This window comes from Lacerta agilis, chromosome 15 (assembly GCF_009819535.1).
Source record: "Lacerta agilis isolate rLacAgi1 chromosome 15, rLacAgi1.pri, whole genome shotgun sequence".
NCBI lineage: Eukaryota > Metazoa > Chordata > Lepidosauria > Squamata > Lacertidae > Lacerta > Lacerta agilis.
Genome location: NC_046326.1, coordinates 38391271 through 38409208, shown reverse-complemented (window position 1 = coordinate 38409208; position 17938 = coordinate 38391271). Strand labels below are relative to the sequence as shown.

General features: G+C 45.7%; 1 protein-coding gene across 1 annotated transcript in view; it reads right to left on the bottom strand.

Annotated features, from left to right (window-relative positions):
• Positions 1-17938, bottom strand: part of BCAS3 (BCAS3 microtubule associated cell migration factor) — a 455244-nt gene that overhangs the window by 374098 nt on the left and 63208 nt on the right. Inside the window, 2 exon segments of the mRNA XM_033171393.1 lie at positions 5947-6030; positions 7993-8069. Coding sequence (XP_033027284.1) covers positions 5947-6030; positions 7993-8069 — 161 coding nt within the window.

Below are 17938 nucleotides of genomic sequence, written 5' to 3'. Positions count from 1 at the left end.
GTGTCTTGGTGTCTTATCCCTCACCCCCACCTCCAACCTTTTAAAGCCCCCCCAACAAATGGGAAGGAATAAAATCCTTAAACAACTGGCATGCCAACAATTTCTTGGAAAACACACACACACACACACACACACACACACACACTCCAAGCAACCAGATGCAATATGCAATGCCTCAGTAGGCCTATTGACGCGATCAGCTGTCTAAGGGTAGCAACCCTAGAAATCCCCGCAGCCTCTGGTAGCATGGTGTTAGAACCAAGCTGCTTTTGTTCAAGGCCTGGACTGAGAATTCATACAAGTTGCTGGGAATCGCAGGTGAGGAGAGCGATGCTGCGCTCAAGTGCTACACGCAGCCTTCTCATGGGGGCACCTGGTTGGCCACTGTGAGAACAGGGCGCTGGACTAGATGGAATTTTTGCTTGATCCATCAGTCTGGATCTTCTTGCTGAGGCTTCACACTATCACTCAGCTGCCCTTCGTTGCCTAAGACACGAGTACCATCTCTGGAGGGAAGGGTATTTTCACAACACCCAGTCCCATAATAAGCTGAACCCATAGGATAAAGGGGGCTCTATTATCTCAAACAGAGCAGGGGAACCTGTGGCCCTCCAGAAGTTGGAGTTCTCATTAGCTCCAGTCAGCATGGCCAACGGCCAGGGATGATGGGAGATGCAGTCTGGAAACATGTGGAGGACAAGAGCTCCCACCCACTCCTAGTCTGCCCATTCACCTCTTGTGCCCAATTATTTCCTCCATTCCCTCTAAGGTAAATACATAAATAAAAGCATTGGACTGAGAGAGAAGAACCAGTTTATTGGCTCCACCCTTTTAGCTCCCAGATTTAACCATTTAATTCGGACGTGGGAAACCTGTAACTCTCCAGGTGTTGCTGGACTCCAACTCCTATCAGCTTGAGTAGGAACAGCCAGTGTTCAGAGATGATGGGAAATGTAGTTCAACGCGATCTGGAGGGGCCACAGGTTCCCCAGCCCTGATCTCTGATAAAAGGGGCCTAAAAAAGAAACACTTGAATTCTTCAAGGTTCTTCTAGGGAAGGGGGGGGGGAGATCCCTTTCCTACACACACACATACACTACCGTTTTCGACAAGACATTAATCACTACCGTTTTATAATCCACAAGCGATTAAACAAACGTCTGTAATTACGAGCAGATGCAATACTCCAGGCAGCAGGAAAGGAACTGCATTATAAACGCACAGTAAATTTTACATAGAGAGAGAGAGAGATGATATAATCAAAGAGCAGGTTAGAGAGAGAGCTTCATTTAATTTATTTATGCAGACGTAAGATGCCTTGTTACTGGAGGCATACAAGCACATCGCAGGGCGTACAAGAACATTACAACTCAATCCTCCCCCCCCCACCCAAGTTTCAAATGCATTCAGTACAACCATAGACTGGAATTAAAAGGAAGCTTTTTTTGGCCAAGAACAGCAGCTTCGTGCCTTCTTTTCTTATCTTCCTCCAGTAACATCTAGTAACACATGTGACACAGCACCATAATGCAAAGAGATTCGCCACCATGCTTCACAAGGTGTTGTTTGCAGAGGGCAAGGAAACATGGAGTGTGGTGGCATTGGATCATATGCTTTGTTTCGATAGGCATTACTAGAGGAAGCAACAAAAGGCTACCCCTTGCACTGGCAGAGGCCAGGTCAAGAGCTGCTGTCTGTTCCCACATCTGGCAAACAGGGTCACTGTGGCTTCTCAGGGGAGACTCAAGAACTAGCAACGACGCCCCGATCTGGCAGGCAAGGTCACTACAGCTCAGGAATGTGTCAAGCACAGCTGAACGCTCCCCTATACACACAGGGGAGAAAGGTGATTCAACGCGAGTTTAAAGGAGAACCTACAAAATCTGCACCTTCCAAAACATTATGAAAGCAGAAGAAAGGCATCCTTCTAAACCTGCTCTACTCCAAATTCTGCAATGCAGTTCTAAGGACTTTTCTATGCTCACAGGCCTCTTCAGTTGTTCAGTTTTCTTTTTTAGATGAGCCACTCATTCCTGTAGTTATTTGGTATTGCTCTGCAATATCTTACACTGCCAACTGCCTTGACATTGTATGTGAGTGGACAGTATGTAAATACTTCAATAAATGAATAAATAAACCAGGGTTCCCCAAACTTGGGTCTCAAGCTGTTTTTGGACTACAACTCCCATCATCCCTCACTAGCAAGACCAGTGTTCGGGGATGATGGGAATTGTAGTCCAAAAACAACTGGATACCCAACTTCAGGAAATCCTGAAATAAACAAATAAATGAAGCAATAGCTTCAAAAGGGGATAACCCAAACTCACGGAGAACAAGGCTATCCATGACTATTAGTCCTACTGGCTATATTCCACTTCAGGTACTGGAGGCGGAATGCCTCTGAAAACCTGCTGCTCAGAATCGCAAGTGGGGAGAGTTGCTGCTACTGCCTCCAGGCTCCCCATAGGCATCAGGTTGGCCACTGTGAGAACAGGCTGCTGTGTTAGATGGGCCAGTGTCTTGACCCAGCATGCACTTCTTTTGTTCACACATGATCACACAGTTAGCCTTTCAGTGGGGTTGCATCAGAGTGCAGAAGTGCTAAGTTTTGATCCAGACAAAATGGGTACAAATAGGGAAGGCACTGTCCCCCTTTGGTCCCCCTTGTGGGCTTCACACAGGAATCATTTGGCCACTATGAGAACAGGTTGGTGGATTAGATGGGCCCTTGGCTCGATCCAGAACAGCTTTTCTTATGTTCCTATGTGGCCAACAGGCTGGCAAAAGCTAACTTGCATTGGATGTCACCCATGTATTTTATGAATTGTAATATTTTAACGCATTGTGATATTTTGAACTTGTTGCAGGAGTAAGTGCATAGGCTCTAGCAGGGACGGCTGATTCCCCACCCCCCTGGTAATCTTTAACCTTTCCCATGCCATATCAGCTGTCCTCCTGATCCATTAGTGCTAATGGCCAGGCTCTCACATAAGCTGTTAGTATTCATTAAGGAGTTATCAAGTAACGAGAGAAAGCAGATGCCCGGGTGTTTTTGTTGGGGGGGGGAGTGTTTGAGGATGGGGAGTGTCAAATCATTTCTGCCAGCTTGGGATTTAAAAGACACAAAGAGAGAAGTGACTACAGATGTTATTGAGTGACACGGAAACCTGGGTGTGTAGATTTGCTGTTTGACATTCAGAAGAACATCCTTCTTTTAGCCTGTCACGTCGTCAATGGAAATAAACGCAAAAGGACTTCTGTTAAAAGTGCTGATAACATAACACCACTGTCTGCATTAAAAAAATAATATATATATATATATATATATATATATATATATATATATATATATATATATATATATATATATATATGTCTGGTTTCCCCTTAATGTGGTGCCATGTTGTGGCATTATGGTGTGAGAGCTGGCTTTGAGAAGTGGCTAACACTAAGTTCCTGGTTTCAATCTCCCCTCCACCATGAGCCACCAGAATTGGCAGTTGGGGTGGCTGAACCTGTAGATTTCATTTTTTTCATTCTTTTCAAATATTATGTTCAGTTCTCCACACTTCCAAATCAGTTTGCATTAAAAAAAACAAGTGTGCATGAAAATTCATCAACACCTTTGTGCAAATTTCTCCTAACAGCACTTTTGTAGGCAATTTTTCCTAATGTACACATTTCTGCAAAGCAATTTCCCCTAACGTAATGCATTTTGGTATGCTGATTTCACTAATGTATGCATTTGTATATCACCCCGGTATTTGCATTTTTTGGACACATTGTTTGGCTGCGGGATGGCATTGCAAAATTCACAGAAGTGCCAATTTCAAAAGATGGCTGTGGTTCGTTTCATGTATGGTTTCGGTAAGTGCTAATTAGGTGAACTTTGCCTTTAAATGCGAACTGAATTGAATTTCTCCTCCATCCCTAGTCAGAAGTAGTGAGTAATCACTTAAACTGCTCCTGGCTTTCCCCAGAAACTGGGACAAAATGAGAATACGTTTTCACAATTCCTATTCTGCTGGAACTCAGGGAAGGGTAAAGCGTAACAGCCTCTGGAAGCACTTCTGAGTGCCTCCCAGCCTAGAAGCTGAAGCCTCCCCTCCCCTGAATACTCTTGTCATAGGGCATGGAGGAAAGGAAGAGGAATGGGAAAATAAAGCTTGGCTACCAAAATCAGGGGTGGGGTGTGTGAGCTCAGTGCTAGAGCATCTGTTCTGCAGAAGGTCCCAGGTTCAATCATCAGCATCTGCAGGTAGGACTGGGAGCTGCCCCTTGTCTGAAACCCTGGAGGGCTGCTGCTGCCAGTCAGTGTGGGCAATGCTGAGCTACATGGTCCAAAGGTGTGATTCAGAATAAGGCAGCTTCCTATCTTCCTAATACCCAGCTGATCCATCTGTTCCTGCTTCACTGGATGGTAGCTAAGGGACCCTAATTTAAACATGCAGGTGGCAATCTAAAAATGAATAGCTTTGTTGTTGTTTTAAAGAATAGCCAAGTGTATATATGACAGTGTGATGCTGCTGATAAAATTAAGAAAGGGAAACAAAGATTCTGCTTTTCCTTCCCAGCAATAGTGAAGAACTTGACAGACTACACAAGTTCAACACAATATCCCCACCCACAACTCATAGGAACGGAGGTCCGCATTTGCCCTGAGCAATACAAAACCTGTGATTTTTCTCCCCATTTATCCGTGGCTCCATTGGCATTGGCAGTCATCATTATGGGACACACATTTCTTTTCCTTTTAAAGGTTTTATTTGTTTTTCCTAAGGAAATTGCATGACCTCTGCCTCCCTTTGTGGGTTTCTCTGGAGTTGTTGTTTTGTTGAGGTCAGCCAGGCCTCTCCAATTGAAAACTCCCTTTCTGATCCCTCTTCTTCGAAACCACCATGTTTTCTCTCGCAAAGTGAGAAGCTGGCAAGTTATAATCAGTAGAGCCTGCGAGAGCCAAGCATTTGCTGACCAACACTGCAATTTTGTTTTTGTTGTTAGTGAAAACAGAATGTACATAGGAATGCACATATTTCACAGCACTAGGGTGCAGCAATCGGTGTAGACAGATTTCGTGTTCTTTAAACCAGGCACGTCCAACAGGTAGATCGTGATCTACCTGTAGATCACAGGACGTCTGTGGTAGATTACTGGTAGATCACTGGCTCCTCCCAAAGCAGCTCAACAAGTTTGGCTAAGAAAAAGTGGCTTTCCTCCTCCCTAGAAAAAGCTCAACTTTGACCTGAACCCCAAAAAACTGCCAGTTTTTAACTCTGTGAGTAGATCGCAGTCTCTTGGGAGTTGGCCACCCCTGCAGTTTAAACCAAGTTGCTAGTCCTTATGGCACTAAAAATTATTACGTTCTCTGTCAACATTTACACTTATTTGTTTACACTTGTTCATTACTATATCCCACAACTTCCTCCAAGCAGCTCAGAGTGGCTTACATGACTCCCTCTCCCCATTTCATCCCCACAAGAACCCCATGTGATAACAGGCTGAGAGCCGCTTCACCCAGTGAACTTCATGGTTGAGCAGGTTGGCAGGTAGGGGATGACCTCGTGTTATCCCCCAAACAAGCCTTTGAGATAAGGTATTATCAGAGTTCAAGGACACACTCCAGCCAGGCAAAAACACTCAAGGAGGGTGTGAAGAAGGATCAGTGAGGGGTATGTCCCAGAGACACTTCCAAGGTCCTGGGGGCCACTTTTGGCCTCTGGGCCTGATGTTCCTCACTCCTGGGCTACAGCAAGTTTCAGTATTTTTAAAAGAAGTTCCAGAATTTGTTTTCGGGGTGGGGCAGACTGTTGCTCTAGTATACTTGTTTTATCCTATGCACCATTCTGAAAACCTGATCTGCGCTTAAAAAAAAAAAGCTTCAAATCCATCAATTAAAATGAAAAACGACGACACGAGCCCAACCCTAGTGGCTGCTGACATACTCACTTTGGCTGCACTGATGACTGTGGCAGTGTACGACTGGATGTTGTCTCCGCAGGCCCCACCCCGAGACTGATGGCACCGGATCAGCTGAGAAGAAAGAGGGACAGCGCCAGTGTCACTCCTAGTCAACTCCACAGTCAATTCTGACACATTTAGATGCCTCTTGCGGGCGTAGGATCCTTCCCTGGGCTCCTCTTTTCATACAGATTGCACAAAAACAAACAGCCCCCATACCTCAAGAAACTGTTAACGTTTTTCCTCCTCTCTCACCCTTTTAAAGTAATCTTTTGGGTGCCACCCAGACTGTCATGTACTCTGCCTTTTATATAAGTGTGTATTGTGTGTACACACACACACACACACTAACTTTAGAATGGGGAAATTGGTGAGAGGGAGAAGATACAAAGCTGGCAGCCCTCCCACAACAAAAATCTGAATGGCTATAAGTAAGACTCAGATCCATGGCAACTTGAAGCCGTCGGCATGCCAAGGACAGAAGGGTGCCGCGTATTCTGAAATATATAGATATTTTTTAGGTTTAGAAAGGGTAAGCTTGTGAAAAAGCACCAGGGCTCAATAATATATTTAGACACAGAGCCATCTTTAGCATATGCGCCGCCGGGGTGCAAAGATCTGCCCAGCACCCGTGAGCTTTGTTGGGGAGGGGGAAAGCCAAAGTTGTTGACTTTTATTTCAGGGGGGGTGAACTCAAAGTTTTTTTTTGGGGGGGGGGGGGTCGCTCACCTGAAACAACAATGCAGCAAAAAAAAACCCACTTGCTTTTGTTTCCTGACTCGTCGGGAATATTTGACGCTGCGGAGTAACAGAGCGACAGAGGAAGGGGACGGGGAATTTCGCTCCATTGCTTTTCATTGCCGCCGATCAAGAGGGACCGGTATACTACAGTACGTATACACTTGGCGCCCACCAGAATTCGGCGCCCGGGTGCACCGCACCACTGGGTAAAGACAGCCCTGTTTAGACATATAGCTAAAAAGATATTTTGATTTAACAGGGGATTGGGCAGAAGCAGCAAGTTGGGTTGAAGCATTGGCTCATTTGCACTGAGTTCGCGCAGGTCCTTACATAGCCAAAATGGCTCCGTCCGCATACAAGAGGAAAGTACCAGCAGGAATCCCAAGGAAATACTGGCGGAAGAGGGAAGAAATCCTTCTAAAACAGCCCAATGAGGACTGAGAGTGCACAGCAGCCATGGAGTCATGACTGATTGTTGGAGGAGGGCTAGAATGGAAAGGGGGAGGAGAGAATGGAATGAAACAGCTGGAAACCTGAACAGGAGCACCCTGCCACGCTGCAGCATTTTGTTGCAGATCCCACTTTTATCTCCTCTTTGTATAACCTAATTATAAAGAGCTTCCTTACAACCATGAACAGACATGCCTGTATAATTATTTGTCACTAGCAAAATGCCTATTATTTTATGACAGGCAAGGGGTGGGTGGGTTTGTCCGTGCGCATTCTCCTCGCATTTATTCCGTGAAGGCTAGGGTTGCCACATTTTAAAAAGTGAAAAGTGAGCTTTTTAAAACTTTACCTAAAGTTGTTGAGCTTCAAAATTGCAAAAAAAATAATAATGACATTTTTAAAAAAAATTCTAAGGAAAATTGGCAAAAACGACACTGCCAACATGGGTTGCCATACATCCGGATTTTCCCAGACGTTTTGCAGATTTCCACCTGGACACTGCTTCCTGCTGCATGTCCTACAGTATAACCAGGAAATTCCGGATGTATGGCAACCCAAGAAGGCATTTGGCACCATATCCAACTGAAACAAAAGCACACGCGTCTTCATCCTGTTACCTTTCCCTCTCTCTCCCCATCTTTCTATCGCTTGACTTCCTTGCCGTGGAAATGTTGACTGTAAGCTCCTTAGGTCACAAAGCACCGCGCACGCTGACAGCGTAATAAATCATAATCATGATAGCAAGGGAACCACTGGGAGGCTTAACATCCTTGCCAACGTTCCTGCAACTACAGAACTTTAGTAAATGTACCTATACGTACCTTTAAGCATTTGCGCTCTTACCTTATTTTCTGCATAAGCCAGCCACCGGCTTCCTAGAGCTATGGGGTTCATGTTTGGCCCTGGACAAGGATAGCAGCCTGCGGGGGGGGGGGGGGGAGAGAAACACTGAGAATACTAGAACAGACTTTCTTATGAACAACAAAATACAGGGGGAACCAGAAGCTGCATGGATGTTCATCTCAGTTTCTTTTTTCCACTGAAAACTTGAGCTTAAACGAATTTATAGCCACAAAGTTTCCCATTATAAAGGATGCTGCATTAGTTCAAGAATGAGGAACCTGTGCCTGCACCCTAGCTACTGCTGGACTCCAGCTCCCATCAGCCCCAGCTAGGGCTTCTGTTTCTGGCCCTGCCCAATCCTGGCATGCAGCCCCCGGAAGGTTACCCAGAAGGGAATGCGGCCTTCAGGCAGGGGGAAAAAGTTTTCCATTCTTGCTGTAGCTAAACATGGCAGTCAATGGACTCCAGGATTTGGTATAATTCATGCAACGTGATCAATACGAATTATGTTATTCTGTCCCATGAACGGAATAGCGCAAGATGATGGGCTGCATCCAACTAAGTTGTACTCAGAGGAGACCCAGCTGAAATTAATTTGCCTAAGTTAGTCAGTCATGTCCATTGCTTCCAATGGGTCTACTCTGAGTATGACTAATATTGGACACAGCCTTCTCTTTTTCCATGTACGACCCCTACCCAGTATTCAAGCTTTCATAACTTCAAGTCTTGTCAAGGCCTTGGGGTCAGTTCTGCTCCAGACCCTCTGGAGTAGCTTTGAGTAACTTTCCTTCAGGCTTCCCAGTAGGCTATCACGGCTGTTTTTAAAAAAGGGTGGGTCATTTAGCCTTCTTTACTTGCTCAGAGGAATAGCAGTCCTCATCATAAAGCGTTTCAGATTTGTACATTTGGGGAGGTGGGGAGAGCATTGATTTGCTTCAAGGAGGTCTGAAGCCACAGACTGTCTCCAGTTTGGACTGTCCTATATATCATTACATTGGCCCCGCATAAGCTTAAAGGGACATTTGACCCATCCTCTCAATAAGCAAGGTAAGCTGATACACTGTTAAAGTGACTTATACCCCCTTTACCCCAAACAGAACAAGGGGAAGAGGGGGAGAGAGACTTTTATACAATTCCCTTCTTGCCATATCCATTTTATATGGCTTTTAAAATATATGCCAATGACATCTATCATTCTCTTCATCTTGTCCCACTTAGATTGGTTTTGGGTTTCTTGAAAAAGCCTTTTCAGTAGACGGTTCTCTTCCATTCCTTCTAATGAACATGTCAGTGGGTTGGTTTCTTTTTTTCAAAAGAAATAAAAATAATTGTCTGCCTCTTCCCAGCCCAGTAGATACTCAACACTGCTTGATCTCCCAACCATGGTCAAGAGAGCAAGAGCACCCAGAAGACTTGTAACCTCCTCTCCTATCACAAAGGAATCACCATTCGTAGCAAACCATGGTTAGCATTATGTGTACATCTGGGGGGTGGGGGGGAGTGGGTTGGAAACCATAGCGAGCTCCAGATCACAGTTTCCAAACCCATTTCTTGTTGTGTAATAGCTGTGTAAGTCACCATTGCTAGGTTTTTTTAATAATTGAAAAATGCTGGTGCAAACCCAACAGTAGCCATTGTTGAGTCTGAAAATGGAAGGGGGGATTCTTGAGTGAGATAATGTAGCTGCATAGCCCAGTCCTAACCATGAAGAGTTCAGACAACTGGTTGAGCCAGAGCATTTAGGTATTTCAGAGCTCATTTCCAGGAGTGGCCAACATGGTGCCCTTCAAATGTTGTTGGACTCCATCAGCCCTAGCTATCATAGCCAATAATCAGCGACAAAGAACGTAGAACTGCAATAACACCTACATTGCCTACCTCTGTGTTAATCCAAGAATAATTTGGGTATGAGAGAGCTAACTTCAACATCTGAGAATTGGGTGTTTGAAGGCATGAATTTAAGGAACATGACTAGCTTGGGTCCATTAATTTCAATAGGTCTACTCTGAGTAACACTTGGTTGATACAATCTGTGGATAACGTATCACTATATGGTTATAGTCATGAAATTGCAAGGGACGTGTGTGTGCAGAGGCAGGCCTACACCAACTGCTGGAGGCACAAGCAACAGCAGAAGGCACACACCTGACTTGAAAGCTCCCAGTGGCATCTGGCTGGTTTGCTGCTGAAGACCGAATGCTGGACTAGTTGCTGAACTATCTCCTAGCCATAATGGCCAGGTTCTGCCTCCACGGGAGTATGTATGTCTCTGAATACTGGTTCTGTCCCCAACATAATGCCTGCCCTCCTAAATAAATCTTGGCTACACCAATGCAGCAGGGCTATTCTGATGCCATACTCATGCTCTTAGGATCGGCCTTGTGCTGAGCTCAGGTGCTCTGGACTATTCAGCCCAGCATTCTGTGGTCTCAGGGAGACGTCATTCCTAATGGTGCTAATTTGAGATCCTTTTCACTGGAGGCTGAAATGAGACCTGTGCCCACCACCAAGCTGCAGGAGCTTCTATGAACTGTCTGGCTGCAAAGCTTGTGCTCTGCCACCGAGCTGCGGCCCCTTAAGATGTCTGGTGCACCCACAGAACTGATAAACTCCACCAAACTACTACAGTTAATCAAATCGCATGAACATGAAAGAAAGAAGAAAAGTAAGAAGAAGAAAGAAAAGAAAGAAAGAAAAAGAAAGAAAGAAAGAAAGAAAAGAAAGAAAGAAAGAAAGAAGAAAGAAAGAAAAGAAAGAAAAAAGAAAGAAAGAAGGAAAAAAAAAAGAAGAAGAAAAGAAAGAACTATGCACACAGAAGCACACAACATGTTCAAGATCAAAGGTCTTTATTCTCTCCCATAAGACGCCACCACCCTGCATCAGCCAGATAATCCAACCAAAATGGGAACAGATCAAGACAAACAGAGGTGTAGAACGGGAACAGGGTAAATAAAGGATAGGAGGGGACGCTTTTGTTGCATGACACTGTTTATTCCCAGGAGACAGAAAAAAACAAATTGCCGAATCCTTTCAACTAATATTTTGTTTGTTCCTCCAAAAAGAAAGGATAAATTAAACTTGTTTATAAAGACTATGAAGCTAATATAGCTTGCAAATGGTTTTACAGAATCCCTTGGAGATGAAAAGCTGTATAGAAATGCCACCACTCTCCCAGAGCCGTCGCATCTTCCATTGTTCTGAAGACTTCTTGTTTAGATCTGCCCTTGACCTCCTCCAAGGCCTCCAACCTGGACCCTGCCACAAGGGGACCTTAATTCCTGGTGCAGTTTTGGCAAGGGCATTATGAGAACCAGCTGAAGCCAAAGTCTAAGAGACTTCATCCAAACATTCTCCTGAACACCCAGGCACCCCTCATCTAGCCCCAAGATATCTACTTGGTTATCAGGGTTCAGACAGACAGAAGTCTTCCTCTGCCCTGCAACTGGGATCCTTGGGGCTGGAGACACCGGGACTATGGCCAGGGACTTCTTTGCCTTAGACCGCCACTACCCTAGTAGCATTCTCGCCCCGCCCGCCCTGCCCCCCATAACATTATCTTTGGGGGTGGTACATTAGAGCAAGCCCTGTCTTCTTCCTTTCAACCTCTTATAACTCTTCTTCTCCCTAAGCAGGGGCGGGGAACCCTTTTTCAGCCAGAGGGCCACTTCCCCCTGTGGGTAAGTTCCCTGGGGCCGCATGCCAGTGGTGGGCAGCACCAGAGGCGGAATGGGCAATGGCTGCAACTCTTATTGTAGCAAGCTAATGTGCAGCAAGGCCAGATGGCTGTGGCCTAGAAGGGCGATGGTGTAGGGGGAGTCTTGGGGTACAGACAAAGAGGCTCGGAACACCACAATCAGCTCCCAAGTCTGAGAGTCCTCACCGGGGTGCCAACTTTAGTAAAATATTAGGAGCCCAGGTGAGCCCCACCCTGCACAATCACATGTGGCATGCACACACACATACACACACCATTTGAATGAAAATTCCGCTCAACTTTGGGGGCTGGCCCCCTCAAATTTTTATTAGAGAGCCAAGGCAACCTTGGCCCCTAGGGGTCGGCTCCTACGGTCCTCACCACTTACCTAAGAGGCTAGACACATCATAAAGGAAGCGGAGCAGAGAGAGATCTGTTTGAGAATCCCCTTCAGGGGAGCCCTGAAGTCTGCAACAGTACTTAAAAAATAAAAATAAAGTCTAAGGCGGCAAACAACAGCAAAATGGCTCAAAGAGGACTGAGCACATGCAACAGCTATGGAACTCTCAGGAAGGAGAGGACCAGGGTGGTGTAACCTGGAGAAGGGCATCACTGAAAGCAACCCCGAACAGGAAGACTCCTGCTATGATGTAAGGATGCACTGCAACTTTTTATTACAGGTCCACTGGTCAGACACCATACATTTAAGGCATATTTACACCTACCTCCCAAAGAATCCTGGGAGTTTACCTACAGAGCTACACTTCGAAGCACCCTTAACAAACTACAGTTCCCATGTTTCCTTGAGGTGTATGGGGTAGGAGATAATGCACTTTAAATGTATGTTATGGATGCGACCAAATGGTTATTCCTGAGTTGCAGGGTGTTGGATCCCTTGGGATCCCTTTCAATTCTAGGATCATGCTGGAGTCAGGCCTGGTCTTGCTGTGCTTCAGGCAGGAGCTCTGGCCTCAAGTAAGCGCCACGGGCTTTGGTCTGATGACCAGCCAAAGGCAAACCCTGAGATACATGTGTGTGTGTGTGTGTGTGTGTGTGTGTGTGTGTTGTACTACCCTGGTGACAGCCAATTCTTACTCTCATGCTTTCTAGAAGCAAACCTTTCCAGGTGCAGGAGCACCTCCAACCTTAATTCAGGGGGGAAAGTGTATTGTGTGTATTTTTTATTTTGCCAAGGAGTGTTTCCATGTCTAGAAAACCGTGTTAGAAGCAGACAGGGCGCGCTCAGCGTGTAGACCTCCTCCAACCGCCTGGCAGCCTGTGACAAAGCCTTTCAAAACTCAAAACGAACAGGGCAAGTGGAGTTTAAAGTGGTTTCCTAATCAAAGACAGCTGCATCGGGAAGCTGCAACAACATTCACCCCTGCAAGACGGGCCAAACTTTAAAAGGCAAACTATTCTGTCTCTGGTAAGGTTTTTAATTCCGAGCAGGCCAGCCAGCAGAAGCGCTCTGTCTTCCTTTCAGGGAGGCATCCAGAAAAACAGTGTTCACATGCTCAGCTACTGAAGGATGCTGTCTACATAAAAGAGCATGCTCTACCTGAGCCTTGGGGGTTTACAGAGAAGGGTTGTAGCTCAGTGGCAGAGCATCTGCTTTCCTCGTACAAGGTCTCAGGTTCAATCCCCAGCATCTCATGGTAGGGCATCTGCTTTGCACGCTCAAGTCCCAGGTTCAATCCCTGGCCTCTTCAGGTAGAGCTAGGAATGCCCCCTGGGAGACCTGCTGCCAGTCAGAGGAGGCAATACTGAGCTAGTTAGGCATAAGACAGCTCCCTGTGCTTCTATGGTGGCAACAGGCACAATTCAAGGTAAGGCGTTGAATTCAAAACAGTGGTTCTCAGTGTGAGCAGCATGAATTCTTGAGACATCTTTGGTGTAGGACATTTGAGGGGGGGGGACTCACAGTGGGGTCTTGCTAGCGCCCACACAAAAAAGTCTGGCACCAGTCCTGCATTAATAAACCATGGAACTGCACAATCTTGACATATCAAGAGCAGAATCATCGTGTGTTTTTTTTAAAAAATATAGAACACAGTAAGCATACTGACTAAATTCTCTAAGAAAAGAGCCTCTTTGGGGACTCAGATGTATCGCGTCAATAGAAACTTGGTGCCAGATAATGGCTTCGTCCATCGTCTTCCTCCCTGGAGAATAAGAGCACATCATCAACGTGAGGTTGACAAGAGTCGGGGGGAAGTGGGGCCGGCACTGGCTGTTGGACACAGAGCCACTGCTGCCGTATCACCACGTCCAAATCGCCTGGTCTCTTCCAAGGGGAGAGGAGCCACCCTCCCCCCACCCTCCAGCATCTTCTAGGATGAGTAGTTGGCAGAAGCGCCGGCGCTGTCATAGCAGGAAACTGATGCACCAAACAGCCGTTTATTTACTTTTGATAAATGTGTCCCTGTGCCTCTTCCCCACTTCCTCCAGCCATCCCAATCACCGCGGGGGAAATGGGATGTTCTTCAGAGGACCATTAAGCGGCAGAGGAAGGGTAGGCAAAGAGCACCATAAATTAACAACAGGCAGTCAGAGAGGGTTAAGGAAATTGACTTCTTGCCTTAAAGCCATGGGATCAAGTCTCATCAGGTGGCCACCCCATCTAGTAACACACACCCTTAAGGGCAGAACATATGCTTTGCATGCAGAAGGTCCCACATTCGATATCTAGCATCTCCTGGTAGGGCTGGGAATGTCCCCTGCTTGAAACCCCAGAGTCCTGTGTTAGGTGGACCAATAGTCTGACTCTGTGTTCCTCTTTTATGTTATCCTTTATTCAGCTGCCTATGTCCCTCTTTTAATTAATCATTCATTCAGAACCATGAGGACTTGAAGTTTTTGAGAAGAAAGGCCAGAGCTCAGTGGCAGATGGAATACTTTGCATGGAAAATATTCAGTTCCTGACTTCTCCAGGTAGGGACATCTCCAGCAAAGGAATGTACAAAGCTGCCTTATACCAAGTCAGACCACTGGTCCATCTAGCTCAGTGTTGTCTACACTGACTGGCAGTGGCTCTCCAGGGTTTCAGACAAGAAATCTCTCTGCCACCTCCACTGGAAGATGCCAAGGATTGAACCAGGGGCTTTCTGCACACAAAGCAGCTGCTCTAGCACTGAGTTAGTGTTGCTTGATGTGGCACCACAGCCTTGTCAATGTTTGGATGTGTGCCAAGACTGCAGCTCAGCATCTCATACGGATAGAGCCCCTTCTATTCTCCACTCCACCCCAATAGTGGAAATCCAAAGCTAAAGCAAGTGGGAGACTTCAGAAATCCGCTCTTTGGGTCAAACAACAGCAATTCTTGGTGACTGCACCACGTCGCCACCACATCAAACTGACCGCATCTATCGACCCCCTTGAACACAGACTACAAAAATCAAATGAGCTCTCAGTTGTGTTTTGTTTTGTTTTTTAAAAAAAGGCTTAAGAATTCCCGATTCAACTACATTAAAGAAAGTTTTTTTGGGGGGAGCGACTCCAGCTCAGACCATAAGCATATATATCATTTATAAAAGTTTTTAAAACCTGGAAGTTTAATGCTAAAATCTGAAACTTTTGAAGGAGAGTTGGTCACAAACTGGTTATAATTTGATGCACCCATGTCCAAGTTTGGTACAGTTACCCTCCACCCTAGGGTTTTCCTTTCTAAAAGTTCAGGAAGTTCTACTTGCACGCACACACACACACACACACGCACACACACACACGGTCTGTAGCTCATTGGTAGAGCATCTGCCTTGCATGCAGATGGTCCCAGGTTCCATCCCCGGCATCTCCAGGTAGGGCTGCAAGGGAGACCCTTGCCTGAAACCCTGCAGAGCTGCTACCAGTCAGTGTAGACAACACTGGGCTAGATTATGGGGAAGAGTGCATACACTGGCATCTACTGTTGAAGATAACATTTTATAAAAGGAATTACATTAGGGATGTTGCTTAGCAGATGTCTGCATGTGAGGCAAATCTGCAAACAGAAAATTGGTATACAGTCATACCTTGGAAGTTGAATGGAATCCGTTCCTGAAGTCCGTTCGACTTCCAAAACATTCGGAAACCAAAGCACAGCTTCTGATTGGCAGCAGGAAACTCCTGCCATCAATCAGAAGCCACGGAACCCACCATCGGATGTTCAGGTTCCAAAATAAATGTCCAAAACCCGAAACACTCACTTCCGGGTTTCGATCATTCGGGAGCCGAAATGTACAAGTACCAAGGCGTTCAATAACCAAAGTACGACTGTATTTGGAGAAGTGAGTAGTTAAAATGCTGGTGGGTTTTCATGAGAAAACAATAGAATCATAGTTGGAAGGGGCCATGAGGATCGCCTAGTGACTAGTCCAACCCCTGCAATGCAGGAATCTTTCGCCCAACGTGGGGCTCGAATCCATGGCCCTGAGGTTAAGAGTCTCCTGCTCTTTGCCGACTGAGCTATACTACAACCTGATGCCAAAAATATGGCAAGCTGAAGTTAAGATTGGGGAAATGGGGAGGGGGCCAGAAACTTGAGAAAAACCAAATTTGACAGATCAACACATCCGCACCCTCGTTTGCAATCCCCACAACTGGAATTCAACAGCACACTGCCTCCAAAACTGGATGTAAAATATAGCCATCGTGTTGCCAGGGGGCAGGGGTGTGAGTTAGTAAATGGGTGGGTGGGCCTCCATGCCTAAAGGCTAGATAGATGGCCTTTCAAACTCTAGGCTGTTCAGAAGTTTTTAGAGATCTGATTATATACAACTTACTTTGGGGCAGGGGGTGGGGGAGAAGACTAAGAAAGTAAGGCAATAAAATCAGGAAGGGATTTTATTTCCCCCACCAAATCCAAGGGGGCAGGAAAGGAAGTACCCCATACAGATCTGATTTCACACTTTAATTCAGAAAAGGTTATTAGCAGCCATGGAAGAACCATGTAATGCCTTGAAATCAAGGCTAGTTTCCCTGCTGCATTGGGTTCAGCAAACGGGAAAGCGGATCCCTCGGTTATCTCAAGGCCATGATGTGGGGAGAAACTGACACCTATTGGTAACTTTCAGATTACTCCACGAATGCCGTTTCCCCCCTCTTTGAAGAAAGGGAAGCTGCTTTAAGCTTTAAACACACACAAAGAGCAAAACGATGTAATGCAAAGACTAAGTAAATTCAAGGCATTTCCCCCCCCACACACACCCTGCCATTAAATTCTAAGCTTATTTAGCTATATTTTTTCCTTTTAAGGACAACCAAACCTACTTCTAAAGTAAGCTTGGGTTCCAGCATGCAGGGAGGGGACCACGATAAGCAAACAAATATACATTAAGGCTAGCCTAGTTCATCTTCTTCAAAAGGTCAGAAAAGTTTACATTTAACATCTGGGACAAAAGACAGTTTTCTGCTTACACAAACTGAAGTTGGGACTTCTGTCAGTGTGGACCTCAGTTGCTCTCCTTCTTCAGATGCCCTGTTGTCTCCCCACGGAAAGAGACAGGGACATGCAAATGTGGGCGCTAATTCATGCACGGATTTATTTATTTACAAACATGTAGCCTACTTTTCCAGTGGTGTCCTCGAGGAGGCTCAAAGCATAAATAAAAGAAGCAGTGCACCCTCCTCAAACTTGGTGCACAGTCGTTCTTTTCCGCATTAAGAACTGGAGGTACACGCTTCAGTCTAGTTGATGCAGAACCAGCTAGGGAAGGCAACTCTGTCAATTCCAATTTATCGTTTTTCCAATCATCAGTTCTGCACATTTCAACATGAGGTGTTTTTTTAAGTCCTCGTGAAAACCCATCAACATTTTCCCCTAATATAATGCATTTTTGTATGTTATTTCCCCTAATACATGCATCTCTACTCACACTTTCCCCTGGTGTATTTATTTTTGAACTCATTACTTGGCGTGAGAACAGCACAACAAAATTCAGAGAAGTGTGGACTTCAAAGTATGGTTGTCGCTTCGCTTTGTGCATTGCTTCAGAAACTGCGAATCCGGTAACCTCGCCTATAAATGCCAGCTGAATCTAACTTCTCCCCCATCACTAGAACCAACTCATGTGAACACCATAGGCGACACAGAATTCCAGGCAGGCAAGTGAGCAGGGCTGATTTCTGTCTCCCCAACCAGTCCGCTTGATTTCTGTGCTGTCTAGAAATGCAGCAAGCTGGCTAAGGGTGAACAGAGCTAGGCCCAGCCCAAGACATTTTGGCACCTGAAGCGAACCCACAAAATGTTGCCTCTCACTGGCAAGTAAAGAAGCG